At 41.0% G+C, this 19,723-nt stretch overlaps 1 protein-coding gene across 4 annotated transcripts in view; it reads left to right on the top strand.

Annotated features, from left to right (window-relative positions):
* Positions 1–3,919, top strand: part of tedc1 (tubulin epsilon and delta complex 1) — a 36,368-nt gene extending 32,449 nt beyond the window's left edge. Inside the window, exons 8-9 of one of the 4 annotated variants that reach the window (XM_041267025.1) lie at positions 1,308–1,517; positions 3,153–3,919. In XM_041267025.1, coding sequence (XP_041122959.1) covers positions 1,308–1,517; positions 3,153–3,257 — 315 coding nt within the window. In that variant the 3' untranslated portion in view covers positions 3,258–3,919. Of the gene's footprint in view, positions 1–1,307; positions 1,852–3,152 lie in introns of those variants that run through there. The other 3 variants (XM_041267024.1, XM_041267026.1, XM_041267023.1) reach the window with 3 other exon arrangements.
* Positions 3,920–19,723: the final 15,804 nt, after the last annotated feature.

Genomic DNA, 19,723 nt, shown 5'->3' with positions numbered 1-19,723 from the left:
TTGCAACCCAGTATAAATGTCCAGATTTTTGTAAAATAACTTTACACATACTTCAAAGATGGAACGTGTTTCAGTAAATTCAAACGCTCAATAAACTTTGCGTCCCGTGCAGAGGGAGAACTCAACTGATTATGCTTACAAAAGTTACAAAATATATTTTGCAACATTCATTGATCCTTCTGCAATACAAAGGTCACCAGTGCCTGGGAACAATTAGAAATTATAGAAATCACTTTCTTTGTGGTTTTTCTCATTTTTTTTTTTAACTGCCAAAATACTTTTGTCTAGAGTGTGTGTATGTGTCTCTTTCTCTCTCTCTCTCTCTCTCTCTCTCTCTCTCTCTCTCTCTCTCTCTCTCTCTCTCTCTCCCTCTCCCTCTCCCTCCCCCCCTATATATATATAATGTGTGTGTATATATATATATATATATATATATATATATATATATACACACACACACACACACACACACAGTTGTAGTCAAAAGTTTACATACCCCAATGGAAATTTATAATTTCTAGAAATTTCTCAAAAACAAATTTAGCACCTTTAGCAATAATAACCTGTTTTAAACTATTAGGATATTTATCAGTGGGCTTTTGATATGATTCTTTAGTGATTTTTCTTCAAATGCAAAATTATTCCAGTTCATTCATTCCATCCATCTTCAACTCATACCAAAGATTCTTAAATAATTAATAAATAAATAACTGTAGACATATTTCTTGTAGCTTTTTTTCCAAAACTTTTGCTACAAAAGAATATTCCTAAAATTCTTTATTTTTTGAAAAATTCCTAAATTCCTTCGGATCTCGGAAGCCAGTGAGTCATGAAACACTGCAGTGGACTTTTTTCCTCTGACCTTATAAAAGGACACTGAGTGACTTCGGGTAGAAAATAGATATATTATATCTATATCTATATTATATATATATATATATATATATAGATAGATAGATAGATAGATAGATAGATATAGATAGATAGATAGATAGATAGATTTTTTTTTTAATTATTACATTGTTATACCTACTTATTGGTATCAAAACAGAGGATTGCAATATGTTAAATATGTATCATGTATATGACTGTGAATTTGGTCCACAAGTTTTTGCAAAGCTGAAGTAATATATTTGGTGTAACACTTTAAAGCTGATGGTTTTCACTTTCTTCCGTCTCCAAATCTCTACTAAAATTAGTATCAAAATCATGTTATTATCTCACATATTGTAATCCACCATACACATAGGCACATCCTCCTATTGCGGTTATACAGTAAAACAATGTATTTTCCCGCTGTTTAACAGGTAGAACACAAAGAGCAGGATATACCCTTGAACCCTGAGGAGTTTGGTGCCATTGCCCTGAAACTGCACGACAGAGTGGGGCAGAAACTGTCTGCTCTGAGGTGCAACAACGTCAAGCCAGCAACCAACACCACTTACAGACTGCTTCTCCAAGAAACAACAAAACAGAAGACACTTCCTGTGCATTCAGGAGAGACTGAGGCGTCACAGGTGATCAAGGAGCTGAAGGGAAGGGAGTCTGATTTACTGTCCGAACTGATAAAACTGCGAAGCGACTGCAAAGATGAGATGCTGGAAATGATGGCAAGGGTAGATGGAATTATTTTTATACCTCCCTTGAAGAGATGATGCTGGGGGTGGTTAATGAAGAGCAGTAAGTGTATGGAGATATGAGTGTTGCTAAGGAGAGACTACTATGTGAACTTGAAACAACCATGTCAAACAAAAAAAGATGCATTTTACACATACCTACCAGCTGTGCCTGGGCTATTTGGCTTGTTTGTTTTTGTGATTATGAATATAAATGCAATACATTTTATACAAATTACACCGTGTAACAATTTTATTTTTTTTGGTTCCCGGGTAGTAAGTGTTATTTCTTAATTGCTTATGCCTCAAAAGTATAGAAAATTGCTATTGTTCCCCACAAACTTTGCTTTTCTGACCAGGACAGTGATATTTTGAAATTTACCTATTTTCCAGAACATTCCAGATAGATTCAGTGCTAAGTAAACTTGGAGTAACTTCTAGAACTTTCAAGTAATATAAATAGTAGTATAAATACAGGGGCCTTAAGCCCACCAGTTCAGTTTAGTTCCAGCTCCCTAAGTGGATACATATCTGCATTTTTCTGAGATGGCATCAAGAGGCTGCAGTGGTAGCATTCCTGATGGGTCTCCAAGGCGGTTTTACCAAGTTTCCCTGCTATCTTTGCCTTTGGGACAGCAGGGACACCAAGGCGCACTACCACAGGCGGGACTGGCCACAGCAGACCGAGTTCTCTGTGGAGAGGAACAACGTCAAGTGGGAGCCACTGGTGGACCCCCGGAAGGTGCTGATGCCACCGCTGCACATCAAATTGGGCCTTATGAAACAATTTGTCAGAGCTCTAGATAAGGAGTCGGCAGCCTTCAAGTACCTTCAAGACTTCTTCCCTAAGCTGTCTGAGGCAAAGGTCAAAGCCGGTGTCTTCGTCGGACCACAGATAAAGAAGATCCTGGTGCAATGAATTCCCCAAGAAGCTCACTAGTAAGGAGAAAGCGGCTTGGAACAGCTTTGTCGCAGTGGTTCGGGGCTTCCTAGGCAATCACAAGGCCGTAAACTATGTGGAGCTGGTTGAGACTCTGGTGAAGAACTACGGCAAAATGAGCTGTAGGATGTCCCTCAAAGTCCATATCCTTGATGCTCATCTTGATAAATTCAAGGAGAACATGGGAGCGTACTCGGGGGAGCAAGGCGAGCGCTTCCACCAGGATATACTGGACTTTGAACGCCGCTACCAAGGACAGTATAACGAGAACATGATGGGAGACTACATTCGGGGGCTGATTCGTGAAAGTGATTTACAGTATAATCGTAAATCCCGAAAAAATATTTGGGTAATCACTGCCCCAAAGGTGCTAAATCATTGCTAGAACAAAGAGATATACCCAGTTCATGCTAAGCATCCTCATTACTACCCGGGCGATGTTAACTATCATAATATATGTAACAGTGGATGCATGCAGTTAGCAATTCGAAGACTGTTACTTATGTATTCAGGTTATCGTTAGTTATTCCGCTCCACATGGTTTCTCTGGAAATTGTCTCTAACCAGTTGCCTCTTTTTTGCTTCTGTTTCTTCAGATTGTTCCACTATCAATGTGTACTTCATCCCCTGTTGCTCAGAAGCATCCCCAGGCTTGGAGCCGAGCAGCATGCATTGTTGAAATAAGCCTACCTTACTGCTAGATTCATGAAAATACCTGACGAGTTGGTTTTATGTTCTCACCAATTGATTATTTTCCCTCTACCTATGCATTATTTCACATTTTTGACGCAAAAACTATTAAAAAAAATATATATATATATGGGATTCTCTTCTACGCTGGAATAGAAAATACACTTTTAGGAAAAAACATAAAAGGACGGTACAAAAAACCTACAACTGTTTGTTCATCCAAAGCGAATGTCCCCACAGATCCCTGGATCCTCCAGCGCTAGTGCACACAGTTCAATAGTTATCATTAATGTTATTTAGCATAACTTACTGGGAGTATCTGCCTTTATGTGAAGCTTATTTTTTTTAAATGTATTTTGAGAATATTACTCTAAATTGAAAAATACTTTATGATGAACAGAACATCTTATTTGCTTACTTAATGTAGGCTTAAATGCCAAATATCCATTTGAAGTTAAATTATTTATTGCCATTTCTTTTTCTATACTATTCTGCAGCTTCTGTTGACATATGTCATGGCATCCCCTGTGTCGTCATACTGATCAATCAGTCAATCTTTATTTTATATAGCACCTCTCATAGTGGACCATTATCAGAAAGATACAGTAACAACAAGAAAATCCATAATACAGTGGAAAGTGCACAATACACGATAGTAGCATAATACATGAAATAGCAGCAGCAACACAGCAGCTAATTGCAGATATCAGGCTTAAAGAGCCAGGAAAGCAAGAGAGAACTGGTGGGTCTTGAGAGCTGATTTAAAGCGAGCGATAGTGGGAGCATCACGGGGGGGCTGGGTGGGTGATGTGATCACGTTTTTTACATCTGGTAAGGATCCTGGCAGCGGCATTCTGAATTAGCTACAGTCGGTTTATGGTGAGTGCTGGGAAACCACCATATAGAGCAGTGGTCCTTAAAGTCGTGTCCGCGAAGCCAGGCCACCATGCTCGCGGCAGCTGTTCCTAAATTATGGATCCTTGAACACATTTGTGGCAGTTCGTAGCTTGGGAAAATAAAAAAAAGCACCACAGCAGTCTGTTGACAGTGCTGCTCGCTTATGCTGTGCTTGTACGTACTCAATATATGTATATATAAAATATATATATATATATATATTTCTTTTTTTTCCTGGAGGGCCTGTGTGATACGATCAACCAATTGAATATCTGCATTGTCTCTGCAGTAGCCCAATCATAGGTTAGCTGGGTGGGACATAAACTGTGTCTGTTTCAGGTGCAGGTACTGACTAAGTTTAGCCAATAGGAGAGTCAAATATCTGCCAACCTTACCCAGCTGTCCAGTCATAAGCAAGCGGAGGCCATTCACGGTACTCTGTATGAAAATTGAAGGCGAGTGAGTAGCCAAAGGGAAAGTGAAAGATCTGACAGCTGTCCATTCATTCGTGAGCAGAGGCAGGGTGTTAATACGCCAGGTAAGCACTGAATTTCGCCAACTTGTTGAGAAAAATAATACATTTCAGTATGTAGAGTTTAATTGTCTCTGTATATTTCTTAACTTCACCAGACAAGGGAAACCCTGTAGTACATTTAGTTACGAATCCACTTTCTCTGAATAATTGTACTGGAGATGAGCAATCTTTAAAACAGTAGTGTTGCTAAATTGCCATACTGATGCTATCAGTCCTCCTTTATTTTAGTTTTTTAATGGTTATCTGTAAACATGCTAATCAAAACTATTTGCATTGTGTATTTTATGTAAATGGTATACCTTCTGTGATTTGAATGTTTGTTTTAATATATATATATATATATATATATATACACACACACACACACACACACACACAGTACTGTGCAAAAGTTTTAGACAGGTGTGAAAAAGTGCTGTAAAGTAAGAATGCTTTCAAAAATAGACATGTTAATAGATTATATTTCTCAATTAACTAAATACAAAGTGAGTGAACAGAAGAAAGATCTAAATCAAATCCATATTTGGTGTGACCACCCTTTGCCTTCAAGACAGCATCAATTCTTCTAGGTACACTTGCACAGTCAGGGATTTTGTAGGCATATAGTCAGGTGTATGATTAAACAATTATACCAAACAGGTGCTAATGATCATCAATTCAATATGTAGGTTGAAACACAATCATTAACTGAAATAGAAACAGCTGTGTAGGAGGAATAAAACTGGGTGAGGAACAGCCAAATTCAGCTAACAAGGTGAGGTTGCTGAAGACAGTTTACTGTTAAGTCATACACCATGGCAAGACTGAGCACAGCAACAAGACACAAGGTAGTTATACTGCATCATTAAGGTCTCCCCCAGGCAGAAATTTCAAGGCAAAGGGAAATTTCTTTATTTTTTCCTTTTTTTTTGTTTTGTTTTCCATGTAACACTTATCTCACTTACCCCTACACAAATAGGCCTTGCACCTAACCGTAAGGGCCCTGGATTCTTATCTATTATCCCAGAACCAATGGTCCTTTTGTTTTTGCACACTGTTACCAGACAAACTATCACACTTTTCTTATTTAGCGATGCCTCCACCTGATGGTCACGTGGTTCCCCTATTATTGGCAGGCGTCCCCGGGAATTTATATTCAACATATAACAAATGCAAATTAAGCAAGAGCAATATACAACTAATAAAATCACACTCACACACAGTACTGCTTTTATATAAAACTAATGTTTATAAAGGGGATTCAAGTTGAACTAATATAATGAACTGCAGGTAAGTAAATTGTACATACAATATAAACAATGCCAACAACAAAATACTTTCCCCAAAATGTAACTTATTTTAAGTCACTAAACAGTAACTAAAAGCTCTATGCTTCAGTTGTATTTAACTCAAAAGGTACTCTTCTGATATATTCAATTCAAAATAAACGCTAGTGGAACACATAGGTAGACAGACGTACAAACAAACACTGTTGCAGGCCTGAATCGTGGCTCGGGTACGTTGTGGCCTAAAAATAAAACAAAATGGCCCCTTCACAAGCTTTATTGAGAACACACAGTTACGCTTGCTATTTTGAAAGAAACGCTTGGTGGAAAAACTCGCAGTTCCTAAAGGCTTCTCCCAGTTGCAGCTCTCGATTGTTTGCGGTCTCTGGATCACAGCAAACCTCTGTCGCCGAAGTCTACCTCGCTCTCTTTCTCTCTCTCTCTATCTGGAAACGTGGTCCTTCTCAAACACTGTCCAGCCGCTTCTCAATTGCTTCGTTTATTTAACGATCTAGTCACTGTCTCTTTCATTTCAAGCACGTATTAACTTACTGCTCCATTAGGGGGTCTTTGCACAGTTCTATACAGTAATCCTTCCCTAATGACCAATCTAGCTCGTTCTCTCAATAGCAGAGTTACATCAGGTAATGGGGACCTCACTGACTGGGTAGGACGGTTATCTTTAATCACTTGGTGGACTTGTCTGATCAGAGGGTCTGCTAACTGGGCTCTTTTTAAGTCTTTCTGACTTAATTGAGGCAATGACCCAACTCCAAGCGTGGTTGGGAAACTGTAGGCCTGAGGTATTCCCTCCGGCAGACTACCTAATGTATCCATCAGGCGTACCGACTTGGTAATTGCAGACTCCTTTACTCCAATGCTGTCACAGCGTTTTCACTTGAACAGGGGACATCTCAATCCAGTCCTCTCTGCTCGGGTTGGTATGCTTTCGGCGGGACAGAGCATCTGCATCTATATGGTTCTTCCCGGGACTATACTGTAAACTAAAGTTATAGGTAGCTAGGGCAGCTAACCACCTATGACCCGTGGCATTTAACTTAGCCGTGGTTAACACATAGGTGAGGGGATTATTGTCCGTCCTCACTTCAAACCTGGCACCATACAGGTATTCGTGGAAGCAGTTTACCACTGCCCATTTGAGTGCCAAAAATTCAAGCTGGTGAGCTGGGTACCTCCTTTCAGCGTCAGACAACTTCCGGCTGGCAAATGCTACAGGACGCAGGCCTTCCGGATGCTCTTGGAACAATTCCGCTCCAAGTCCATCCAGGCTGGCATCAGTATGAAGGATGTATGGCCGTTCACTATCTGCAAATGCCAACACAGGAGCTTCTGTCAAACATTTGATTATGCTGCGAAAGGCTTCATCACAAGACTGGTCCCAGCGCTCTCCAAAAGGCTCAGACACTTTAAAATACTGCTTTCCAGTATTATTTGCAGCAGCTTTGCGTTTGTACTGTGCTGGGGGGTAACCCTTGGTTAGCTCAGTCAAGGGCCTCACTACCGCAGAATAGTTCTTGACGAATCTCCGGTAGTATCCACAGAAACCAAGAAATGATCTCAGTGACTTCAGATCAGTGGGCTTCTCCCATTCAGCTACTGCTCTGACCTTTTCTGGGTCTGTGGCTATGCCTTCTTCCGACACAATGTGGCCTACATACTTTAGGCTGGCAAAACTGGCACTTCTCCCGAAGACTATGAGGTCATCCAAGTACACTAGCACTTGTAGCAGGTTCATGTCTCCCACCACACTCTCCATAAGCCCCTGGAAAGTTGCCAGCGCCCCAGTGATTCCCTGTGGCATGCGCTCGAACTGATAAAATCTGAGTGGACAGATGAAAGCTGTTTTCTCTTTGTCTTCACTAGCCATGCCAATCTGATAGTACCCACTGCGTAGATCTAAGACCGAGAATCACTTACTACCTGACAAGCAGTCCAAGGCGTCATCAATTCTGGGTGTAGTGTATTGATCTGGGATGGTACGGCGATTCAGAGTGCGGTAGTAAATACACATCCTTACCGTCCCATTCTTTTTCCTGGCGACCACTATTGGAGAAGCGTAAGGGCTACGGGACTCCGTAATGATGCCAGCAGCTAGCAACTGCTGTAGATGGCGACGCACATCTTCAATGTCAGCTGGAGCTATCCTCCGTGACCGTTCTCTGAATGGTCTGGGGTCACTCAGACGAATGCGGTGTTCCACTCCATTGGCAAGGCCAACATCCCATTCTTCAGTGGAGAAAACATTAGGCCTCTTAGCCAACTTATCACAAAGCCTCTTCTTCCAATAACAGGGAACTGGCGAGTTACCGAAATCAAATCCCTTTGGGTCCAAGGCTTTAGCAGACCTCATTGTCTTCTGTACTCCTGTCACACTGTCAACTTTGTATATGTGAGCTAGTACAGTCTGGCTAGGTAGTACTACAGGGCATGATGATTCATTGCACACTTGAATCACAACTTTGTTTGCTCTTATCGCTTTAGCTGGCAGAACCACGCTGGGCACAAGCAGTCCTCCAGGTACACTCAAGTCAGGGGTTGTTTCAAGCACAAGAATGTCAGAATTCTGTGGGACAGAACCACTAATCTCACACTCTATGTCAGAGACACTTTTAGGTTCGACAGTCAGAATGCCCTGCCGTCCCAGGTGCACATGTCCTAGGGGTTCTTCAGGCTTGAGGTCCACCTTCTCTCGTCGTTGGTAAGCTTGTGAGCACAAGGGGTGAATGTGCAACGTTTTCACGAAGTCAGGGCCCACAGCTTCGGCACACATACTCGCAAGTCGCTGGAAAAGGTTGGCATTCGTTCCTATAATCACTGGAATCTGGTCGTGATTTCGCGGTTCAGGACAAATTAATGCTAGCACAGAAATGGGCTGTTTGATTCCAACCACTTCTTTGGGAAGTTCTATTTCAGCTACAACATAGCCCTCATAGGGGTAGCTGCTCTCACTAAGCCCCCATAAGGCTAGGCCAGCAACAGGATGGAGAGGCAAGTGTGATAGAAACTTCCGGTACCATCCCTGAAACACAATAGTCACCTGTGAGCCACTGTCTAGAAGTGCTCGACAGGGGTGACCTTCGATCTTTACAGAGACAACTGAAGTTGGCCCAATCAGTCCTCTCGGCAGGTCAGGCAGGTTGTCCAACTGTGAAATGGCCTTCACAGCAACCTTCGCTTCAGCATTTGTAGGAGGTGGTGTTCGGGAGCCTCCACTGTCTCCCCTGCGCTTCCGCATCGAACAAAGTAGCTTCTGGTTCACTCTGTTAAGATCTTCCGGGGCCTCACAATGCGTAGCAATGTGCCCCTCCTCTCCACGCCGATAACAAAAGAAGGTGTCCCAGTCTGTGGAGTACTTCTTCTCAGGGAAAAAACTCTTGCGAACTGACTCTGGAGTCCTTAGATGTGGTTCCTTTCTTACAGGGACCTCAGGTTTTACAGCCAACGAGCTAACCTGCTTCAGTAGCTGGAGAATGACCTGTTTAAGCTCTTCAGTCTCGCTCTTGGCTTCAGGAGCCGTTGACAGACGCCTAGCAAGGGTTTTCTCTCCATCCTTCGCAGGAGCAATAGGTTGTTCTTGCTTTTGCTTCAGCAAAGTTGCCATGTTGGTCTGTATCTCCTTCATCTGGGCTTGCAGTTGTTTCATTTCAGGGTGTCTTGCATTGGGGTTTGCAGAAGTATACGCAAGGTTACTGCGAGCGTTCAATGTCTCCCGAGTAGCATCCTGCTCCTCTTCCTCACGAATTTCCTTCAGCAGCGTCAGAAATGAGGGGGGGGGGTCGTTCTTGCGCTCCCGCAGCCTCAGGCGCAGAAGCATGAGTTCTGACCGAGCTGCACCACGAATGATTTGGTCAAGGCGAGCGCGGTTGATCTGTGCTGGTTCAATACCTCCCTTCCTTACTGTCAGCTTCAGCATGGGCTCCAAGCATCTCAGGAATTCAGACAGCTTCTCAGTGGGCTGTTGTTGAGTGGCACGAAACTTGAAAAACAGGTCTTCACCTGAATCAGGACATCCAAATGTGGTTTCAAGGGCGTTGACATAGTCCAAGGGGCCAGCAGTTGGATTAGCCTCCTGCACTGCTTGGAGAATGTCCATGGCAGGGCCCTTCACACTCTCTGCAATCCGCTTCCGCTTCTCACGGTCAGTGCAGTCACATTCTCGAATCATCGTCAGTGCTTGATCCCTCCAGCCATCAAAGTCTTCCTCTCCTGCCGGAGTGGGTACCATTCCTGAAAATACCCGCAATCTGCGGTAATAATTATTTCCGTTATCCGGTTTTGCCCCTTTCAGCAACACCTTTTCCAAAGCCTGGAGTATGGCTTCAGTAGTATTGGCAGCCTGGGCATCCTGCTGAGTCAAATTTATACTTTCAGACATAAGTGGCTCAGTAACAGTCCCCTCTGCGACTTCTATGGGAGCAGTGGTAGCTCTACCTGCCACAATTATACTCCAAGGGGCAGCGCCCTCCACTGGTAGCACTTCAGTGGGGACCCGTCCTACATCAATCGTCTCGCGGCACTCGCATAGTACAACAAGACTATCTAGTACTGTATTAAACATTTGTCCACGCACTCTCACGCGGCCTAACACCCGAATGGTGCCCAGTACCTCCTCCACCTGACTAACCTCAGTGCCCTCTGGCACTCCAGTAACCAAAATGGCATTGTTCACATTTAAACTTTCTTCGCGGCACCATGCAATCGGCGCGCCTTGGTCAGGGCGATTCATAACCATTTTGACAACTGTTAACAATACGTGCAGTACGTGTTACGGTAACGGTGTACAGGGGATAGATCCCAGCGATGCCTCCAAAAAAGATGTAACACTTATCTCACTTACCCCTACACAAATAGGCCTTGCACCTAACAGTAAGGGCCCTGGATTCTTATCTATTATCCCAGAACCAATGGTCCTTTTGTTTTTGCACACTGTTTCCAGACAAATTATCACACTTACTTTTCTTATTTAGCGATGCCTCCACCTGATGGTCAAGTAGTTCCCCTATTATTGGCAGGCGTCCCCGGGAATTTATATTCAACATATAACAAATGCAAATTAAGCAAGAGCAATATACAACTAATAAAATCACACTCACACACAGTACTGCTTTTATATAAAACTAATGTTTATAAAGGGGATTCAAGTTGAACTAATATAATGAACTGCAGGTAAGTAAATTGTACATACAATATAAACAATGCCAACAACAAAATACTTTCCCCAAAATGTAACTTATTTTAAGTCACTAAACAGTAACTAAAAGCTCTATGCTTCAGTTGTATTTAACTCAAAAGGTACTCTTCTGATATATTCAATTCAAAATAAACGCTAGTGGAACACATAGGTAGACAGACGTACAAACAAACACTGTTAAAGGCCTGAATCGTGGCTCGGGTACGTTGTGGCCTAAAAATAAAACAAAATGGCCCCTTCACAAGCTTTATTGAGAACACACAGTTACGCTTGCTATTTTGAAAGAAACGCTTGGTGGAAAAACTCACAATTCCTAAAGGCTTCTCCCAGTTGCAGCTCTCGATTGTTTGCGGTCTCTGGATCACAGCAAACCTCTGTCGCCGAAGTCTACCTCGCTCTCTTTCTCTCTCTCTCTATCTGGAAACGTGGTCCTTCTCAAACACTGTCCAGCCGCTTCTCAATTGCTTCGTTTATTTAACGATCTAGTCACTGTCTCTTTACTTTCATTTCAAGCACGTATTAGCGGTGCTTGAACTCAAATTTTGCAATACAATATGTTGTTTTAACAATACTGTATATACCAATGCCTAAAGAAAGTAACTCGTAATGACAAACCTACGCTGCTTAAAATAAAACACGAGCTTGGTACGTGAACTCAAAAGAAATAAAAGCAGAAGTAACAGAATACTCTTCTGAAACTGGTTTAAACTAAAGTACTGCATACTAAAGTTTATAGGAATTTCCTGACTTAAGAAATCCTCACTTTTACTCTGTTGAATCACTTACTCTATACTACTCTATTCTACCTCCCGTTTTAATTTTTTCAGACTCCCTTCTCTTCTTTCTTTTTTTGTTTTACTTTTTCCTGAGACTCCCTCCCACTCTTGCAGGGACGATTTCTATTGGCTCTCGGGAGATCAGTTTAACACACGACGCCTCATTGGCCATGAGAACACCTCTTCTCCCTCCGAGTCTACTCTGCTGCAAAACAGGTCCTAAAGCCATCCATATATAGTCTATACGGAATTTCTGTATATACGTTAGTAGCATTTTACCACTGGGCTACATCCAAAAAACTGCGATCCCTTCTCTGGTCGGCGTCTAGGAGACGTGGTAGTCCCTGTTCTAACACCACGTGTCACAAAGACGGCCGGAGTGGAGGACGTCAGACCAGAAACATGAACCAGGAAATAAACAGAGAGAGAGGTGGAGTTTGGAGGAGCTGAGCGAATGGTCTCGCTCAACATTTAATGAATGAACAGACAGTAAATAAGTGCAATTTCCTGTGCTCACATATTACTTTTTACTTGCACGTGAAGTGCTGTGCAATCCTCGTGCCTAAATGAATATACATTTTAAACACTCATGTTACACAGACCCGTTTATATCCTGTGTACCAATGACTACACACCAACATTAACACACAACACGTAACACAAAATACACACAGGGACGGGCATTTTGTCGCAATGACACATAATAAACCACAGCTCTAGCGCCACTAGAGTAACAAACACAATAATAATCACAATAACAGTCAATATTACAGTGAGGGTATCAACCTCACATTTCCAGACACCTCTCCTTTTTGTTTAGCTGTCTGCAGGACATGCAACCAATCTGCAGGGCAAAAATCACCGGGAAACATAAGGTCAATAGTCCTTTATTATAAAAACTCCAGAACCATGTCCATGTCCCATTGCTACAGCAAACACACCTTGTCTCTTTGAAACACAAGCAAACTCCGTCGTCCTCCATTGAAAAGAAAACATTCACACGGACCAGGCTTCCTGCTCTCCGACTCTCCACTGAAGTCTCTCCTGGTGGAATAAGGCAACGTGCTGAAACCAGCCGTGCTTCCACCATTATTCAGACCACCTCCAGCAACCTCAGAAGTTCTAACAGTAGCCTTCATGGTCCTCCTGACAACAAAACTCCAGCCCCATGACCTCTTGTCTTTTCATAGCTGGTATATGCTCTCCCTATCGGTTAATTTGTTTGTCTTTTAACAAAGTAGTCCATCATTAAATGAACACTTCATACGAGTAGCCCACCAGGACCATCAAATTTATCATAATACTTACTGTAGCGTGTCTTGTCACATACATGAAATTTGAGTATGTGTTGTCTGTAAAATATATCTTTGTCACCCATGCCTGTTACTCTGTCAGTAAAAGCACTGCATAGTTTATCAGTGTTTTTCAGTGCTGGGGAATACTGTATCAAGCACCTATCTCTAGTTATCACAGGATTGTTAAAAAATAAATCCTTATAGTATACCTGGCAAAGGGGCTTGGTCCGTCATCCCTGGATTTTATCAACAATAATAATATTTGTACAACATCAAATATGAGCAGTATTCATTACTTCGTTTTAAACCATGATTTTCTAGACTATTCTGTCTAAGGTTGTAGCAAAATCATTTTGATTTAAAACATGTTTAATGAGCACCTCACCTGGTAAAGGCACTGTGCTGGTTGACTCATACAGTCAGGGGTGCGCATAGGGAGCGATCCATTAGCTCTGGTGCTCCCGCAGGTTTGGGAGACCCAATATTCAGAGACTGCTTCACCTCATTGCGTGACAGCACACCCTACTGGCCAAATGTTTGGTGAGCTTCAGCACCTGCAGGGTTGGCCTCCATAGCTGGCTGACATCTACTCTGCACCTCTTGGATGTAGAGACAGTTAGCTTGGTGCTGGGATTGGAAGATGCCCACTGACTTTCAGTTCTCCTGTGTGGGAAATGGCTGCGGTGAGGGAACATGACTAGACATTGTTGAAGTGTTGAATTTAAATGAAGGGAAGTAATGTTAAAACTGTGCATTGCATTAATAAGACCTCATCTAGAATATTGTGTTGAGTTTTGGTCACCTCGCTACAAAAAGGATATTGCTGCTGTAGAAAGAGTGCAAAGAAGAGTGACCAGAATTATTTAAAAGGCATGTCATATGCAGACAGGCTAAAAGAATTCATTCTATTCAGTCTTGAACAAAGAAGACTACACGGCAACCTAATTCAAGCATTCAAAATTCTAAAAGCTATTGACAATGTCGACCCAAGGGACTTGTTCAATGTGAAAAAAGAAACAAGGACCAGGGGTCAGAAATGGAGATTACACAAAGGGGCAGTCAGAGCAGAAAATAGGAGGCACTATTTTACACAGAGAATTCTGAGGGTTTGTAACTCCCCTTTAATGTTGAAGCCGACACCCTAGGATCCTTCAAGAAGCTGCTTGATGAGATTCTGGGATCAATAAGCTACTAACAACCAAACAAGCAAGATGGGCCAAATGGCCTCCTCTCATTTGTAAACTTATGTTCTTATGTTCTTATTCTAAATTGAGGAGAAGGTTGATAGTAATTGGACGCTCTAAACAGTTATTTGAATAAAAACAAATTAAAATGTGTAATATGCAATGTATTGAATTCAGTGCAACAAACTGATTAACAACTGTGGTTTGCATATTAATGATTAAGATGACTTTTCAATGACAGACGAGAGTTTGTGTGTCGAACTATGCTAATCTTTTACCTACAGTTAAGGAGGGGTTAATTGGTCAAGTTAATATTCAGTGTAGTGTGCAGCCTGGCTAGGTGCTTTAATTAGCAATCCATTACCTTGCTGGCCTCTCTGTTCATTTCGAATCACTCTCAAGATTGTCCTGCCTGGTACAATTAACCACTGCATCCATCAGTGTCCACTTCAGTCAAATATTTACCCGCTGTCCCAAAACAACTTTTGCTGCTGCTGACTTTTCACTGAAGTAAACCGAACAAGCATACTGCTACGGTGGTATTTCAGTTGGCGGGGGCGGGGGTGGGGGGGTTCATACCCCTGCGGGCACTTCTAAGGGTCATGGGGGTTGCGTGGGACAACTCAGAAGTGAAAGTAAAAAAAAAAAAAAAAAAAAAAAAAAAGATTGCATGCGAGATTTCAATTGAGTGGAGTTCTACTCTGGTCAGGGTGGGTGAAGTTGGTGTATGGCGATTCTTTCTATAATTTAGTTATCTAGAGAATTAATCCCAACTACTAATTTTGTTTTAACTTGTATTCCAATTATTGCCCCCAAATGGAAATGATTGCAATAGGAATATAAACAATGGACCCTACAGAGTAATATCCATTGAGTTCAAATCCATCAATCTTGGTGGAAATTTAACATCAATACAATATTAGACTGGATTACTAATTAGTATAGTGCGTAGCAACAGATAAAAAACAAAAGCAGACGCTGGTTTAAAAGCATAACTACATCAATTTATTTATAGCCCAGACTAACAACACAATAGAGAATTCCTAAATACCAGTGGTCAAACTAGCTTCATGTGAGAAGAAAGGAGGTTTAACAGTATTGCAAATCAGACCTGAATTCATACCATGCGCTTACATAACAGTAACAAATGCTTTCATATAACCTTTGAATTCAGAATATGTTATAACTTGGGTTAACATATATTTCAACAAACATTATTTAGATAAGGAATCATATGCTTCATCTGTGCGCCAATTGAAATAATATGAAAAGTAGAGTTTATATTTCATAGTTACGCGATAAGGTATCCAGTGTTGCAGGCTGCAGGGACCCGATCTCATTAGTTGCAGCTGGATGTCTTGTGGTGACGTCATCAGCTGGAAGTTCAAACAGAAGTGCAATCTTGCAAGCAGGAACAGGATATTTTAGTTGATGCTCAGTCATTTGAAGATACAATACCACGAGTACCCAATTCTTATGGATCTCGAAAGGTGCACTCAATTACTTGATTGTAGAAATGGCAGTTTCTCCAACAATGTACTTGATCTCACTCACATTTCCTTTGGAGATGCAAAGCTTTAATGGTGTTGACCAGCAGGCAGGCAGGCATGTTGCTTGGAAAATCATCTATGATGTAGACTTCTTCGTAGGAAGTTCGTAGGAACTTCGTAGGAAGAATGGAGTGTGGTAACCAGCGGTGTACCACAGGGATCAGTATTAGGTCCTCTGCTATTCCTAATCTACATTAATGATTTAGATTCTGGTATAGTAAGCAAACTTGTTAAATTTGCAGAGGACACAAAAGTAGGAGGAGTGGCAAACACTGTTGCAGCAGCAAAGGTCATTCAAAATGATCTAGACAAGATTCAGAACTGGGCAGAAACATGGCAAATGACATTTAATAGAGAAAAGTGTAAGGTACTGCACGCAGGAAATAAAAATGTACATTATAAATATCATATGGGAGATATTGAAATTGGAGAAGGAATCTATGAAAAAGACCTAGGAGTTTTTGTTGACTCAGAAATGTCTTCATCTAGACAATGTGGGGAAGCTATAAAAAAGGCTAACAAGATGCTCGGATACATTGTGAAAAGTGTTGAATTTAAATCAAGGGAAGTAATGTTAAAACTGTACAATGCACTAGTAAGACCTCATCTTGAATATTGTGTTCAGTTCTGGTCACCTCGCTATAAAAAAGATATTGCTGCTCTAGAAAGAGTGCAAAGAAGAGCGACCAGAATTATTCCGGGCTTAAAAGGCATGTCATATGCAGACAGGCTAAAAGAATTGAATCTGTTCAGTCTTGAACAAAGAAGACTACGTGGCGACCTAATTCAAGCATTCAAAATTCTAAAAGGTATTGACAGTGTCGACCCAAGGGACTTTTTCAGCCTGAAAAAAGAAACAAGGACCAGGGGTCACAAATGGAGTTTAGAAAAAGGGGCATTCAGAACAAAAAATAGGAGACACTTTTTTACACAGAGAATTGTGAGGGTCTGGAATCAACTCCCCAGTAATGTTGTTGAAGCTGACACCCTGGGATCCTTCAAGAAGCTGCTTGATTAGATTTTGGGATCAATAAGCTACTAACAACCAAACGAGCAAGATGGGCCGAATGGCCTCCTCTCGTTTGTAAACTTTCTTATGTTCTTATGTTCTTATGTTCTTAAGTTGGCAGTGAGTACCTTTGATGAAGGGAGAGGACGTTTCTTGAAGTGATCACATCCTGGATGAGTGAGAAAGCACCTCTTGGATGGAAGAGAGCAAGTAGAAAATAGGACAAAAATAAGCTTAAATGCATTTAGAATATCCAATCAGAGCAGCTTGTGGCAACCTCTTAGGATTGGTTAATTGGATAAAGAGGACCTCCCTTTCAAGTGTGCACTACCCCTATTTGCCTGTGTGGTGTTGAATGCTTCCTCAGCAGCGGTCAGTCGTCCGGGCGGTAGGATTTCTAAATCTAAGCAAGGGTAGTGTGTGTGTGTGTGTGTGTGTGTGTGTGTATATATATATATATATATATATATATATATATATATATATATATATATATATATATATATGGTGATCTGCAATACCTGTTGGTCAGATTCATTTTATACCTGCAAGTTCGTTTTTAATTAATGAGTTGTAAGATAAATTAGCTGAAACAGTATTCACTACTAACGACATGACACCCCACTAATGACATTTGAAAAACAATTTGGGCAAGACCAGTAAAACACATTATTAACCAACCAGCACAAGGAATTTTGCTTTATTACAGCAGCTTAGATTCATTCGTCAACCAGTTCTCTGCATGGAAACCACATTTTCACAAAATTGCACTAGTAATCTTCAAAAACAGCATGAGTACTTTACGCATAGCTAATTTGCATATCAACCCCCACCTTTCCCATTCATTTGCATGACGTCGGGTGAAAAGCCCGGTTTGCACGAGAAAAATAAACTGAGCGAACAGAAACCCAAAAAAGCATTTTAAACAGGACATTTTCGTGTAAAAAAAGTAGTTAAAAAAAAAAAAAACTTGCATGGAAACCCTGATTGTTAGTTATCATAGTTTTATCTTGAGTTTAATGACATTTTAAATGGCACACAGAATTATGCTGAGATGGAAAGTAAACGGTAACATGCTGAACATTTACAGTTAGGTCATTCATTATCTATCCATTTAATTAGAGAAAATTCCCAACGAAAAAACAGCATTTGTTCTGCATTTTATTTGCTTATTATTATCTAGAGTAAACAAGGTACGGGGAGATTAATAGTACATGATATAAACCAGTAAATTGGTGGTAATCTGCTGCAGCCCCTTGGCATCACGTATCTTCTTTGGTATTAAAGCCAGTGGTCTATAATTTGGCTCCCTTTTTTGGATATTTGTATTGGGCACTTTAGTGTCATTAAAAATGAGGGCCCAATTATGTCCTGACTGTGTCATCATTATTTTGGCCATGTCTTTATTGAGCAGACCTGTTATTTTGTAGATATCACATTTTCATATGGCTCATCCTTTGAAAAATGTTTTTTTTTTTTGTCAGATAAACTTTAAATTAAACTTGCTTGACAAATACACTCTACCTGTACAGTACATATAAGAAATCAAATGGGGAAAGGAGAGTAACATCTGAAAGTCTCATCGAATGTTTGTTATTGCATTTATTACTTTTCTTATAGTATTAACTTCATTTAGCACTATGAAGTGTTTAATAGTGATGGATAACATCTAAGGAAGAAGACCATTAATCATTGATTGTTTTATGATTGATTGACTGAATCTTACATCGCTTAAACTAAACTGATTATGTTTGAGTACTAGGTACTGTATAAAGAACAAAGGTTCGATCATTTGACTGTTCGCTGGTGTATATGGGTACTGAACATAGGATGGGTGCTTTGTTTGCCTGCGGTACATCTTTGGGCAGAGCTAGTAAACAAGTACAGCCTTGTAAAAAGGTTCATAAAATCATCAAATACCAACAGAAATAAAAAGTGATTGTGGATAAAGAATATGGAGAATTGAAAATATACCCCATACATGTTTGATAAGCTCTCAGGGCCTGCGTGAGAATGTGGCTTCAGTTGCTGGCATACATGGTGACTCTCTGCCAGAACCTTCTCTCTCCATCTCTGTTTACATCTCTCTCTCGTATGCTGCCTCAGTCTGGAGTACTGCTGAGACATCATTCACTCCCCTGCCGCGGCCCTGTCAATTATCAGGGATGACATTGGCGGGGATGTTGAATTATGGCAGGCTCTTGGTGAGAAGTCTGTTGCAGCAGTTTAGTGATAATAGGAAGTCAATAAGTGGCTGCAGTAAGGTCTGTGTACACACGTCCCGTTCACTCCAGAGGTATGTGTCTCTCGTGACTCGCATCACATTGTCTTTTAAAGTCTTGGTACTAGGTGTTAAGAAACAGTTAGAGCTCTGTGTTACAGTGCTGGAGAGCAGCTAGAAACTAAACATTATACAACCAAGGGTGAAATGCTTTAATGCTCATTAAAAGTCATGTCTCCATTAGAACCTATCCACAGTAACTATACTTGTAAGTCGTGCACTAATCCCAACTTGAAAATGGAAACTTGAGTTGAGAAATGTGTGTGTGCGCGCGTGTATATATATATATATATATATATATATCTATATATCGTGGGCGGGTAGGTGCACACGAAGAAAACAGGCAGTAGTTTCCAAAACAAAGCAAGTCTTTATTCCAGTATTCTATACAGCTGGCTCTTATATTGCAATGTCCAAAAGAAAATAAACAGTTCAAACAAGGTTTCAAACAAAAACCAAATCACCAAAGCAAA

The sequence above is a fragment of the Polyodon spathula genome, chromosome 12 (assembly GCF_017654505.1).
Source record: "Polyodon spathula isolate WHYD16114869_AA chromosome 12, ASM1765450v1, whole genome shotgun sequence".
NCBI lineage: Eukaryota > Metazoa > Chordata > Actinopteri > Acipenseriformes > Polyodontidae > Polyodon > Polyodon spathula.
This window is presented reverse-complemented; position numbering and strand designations above follow the sequence as displayed.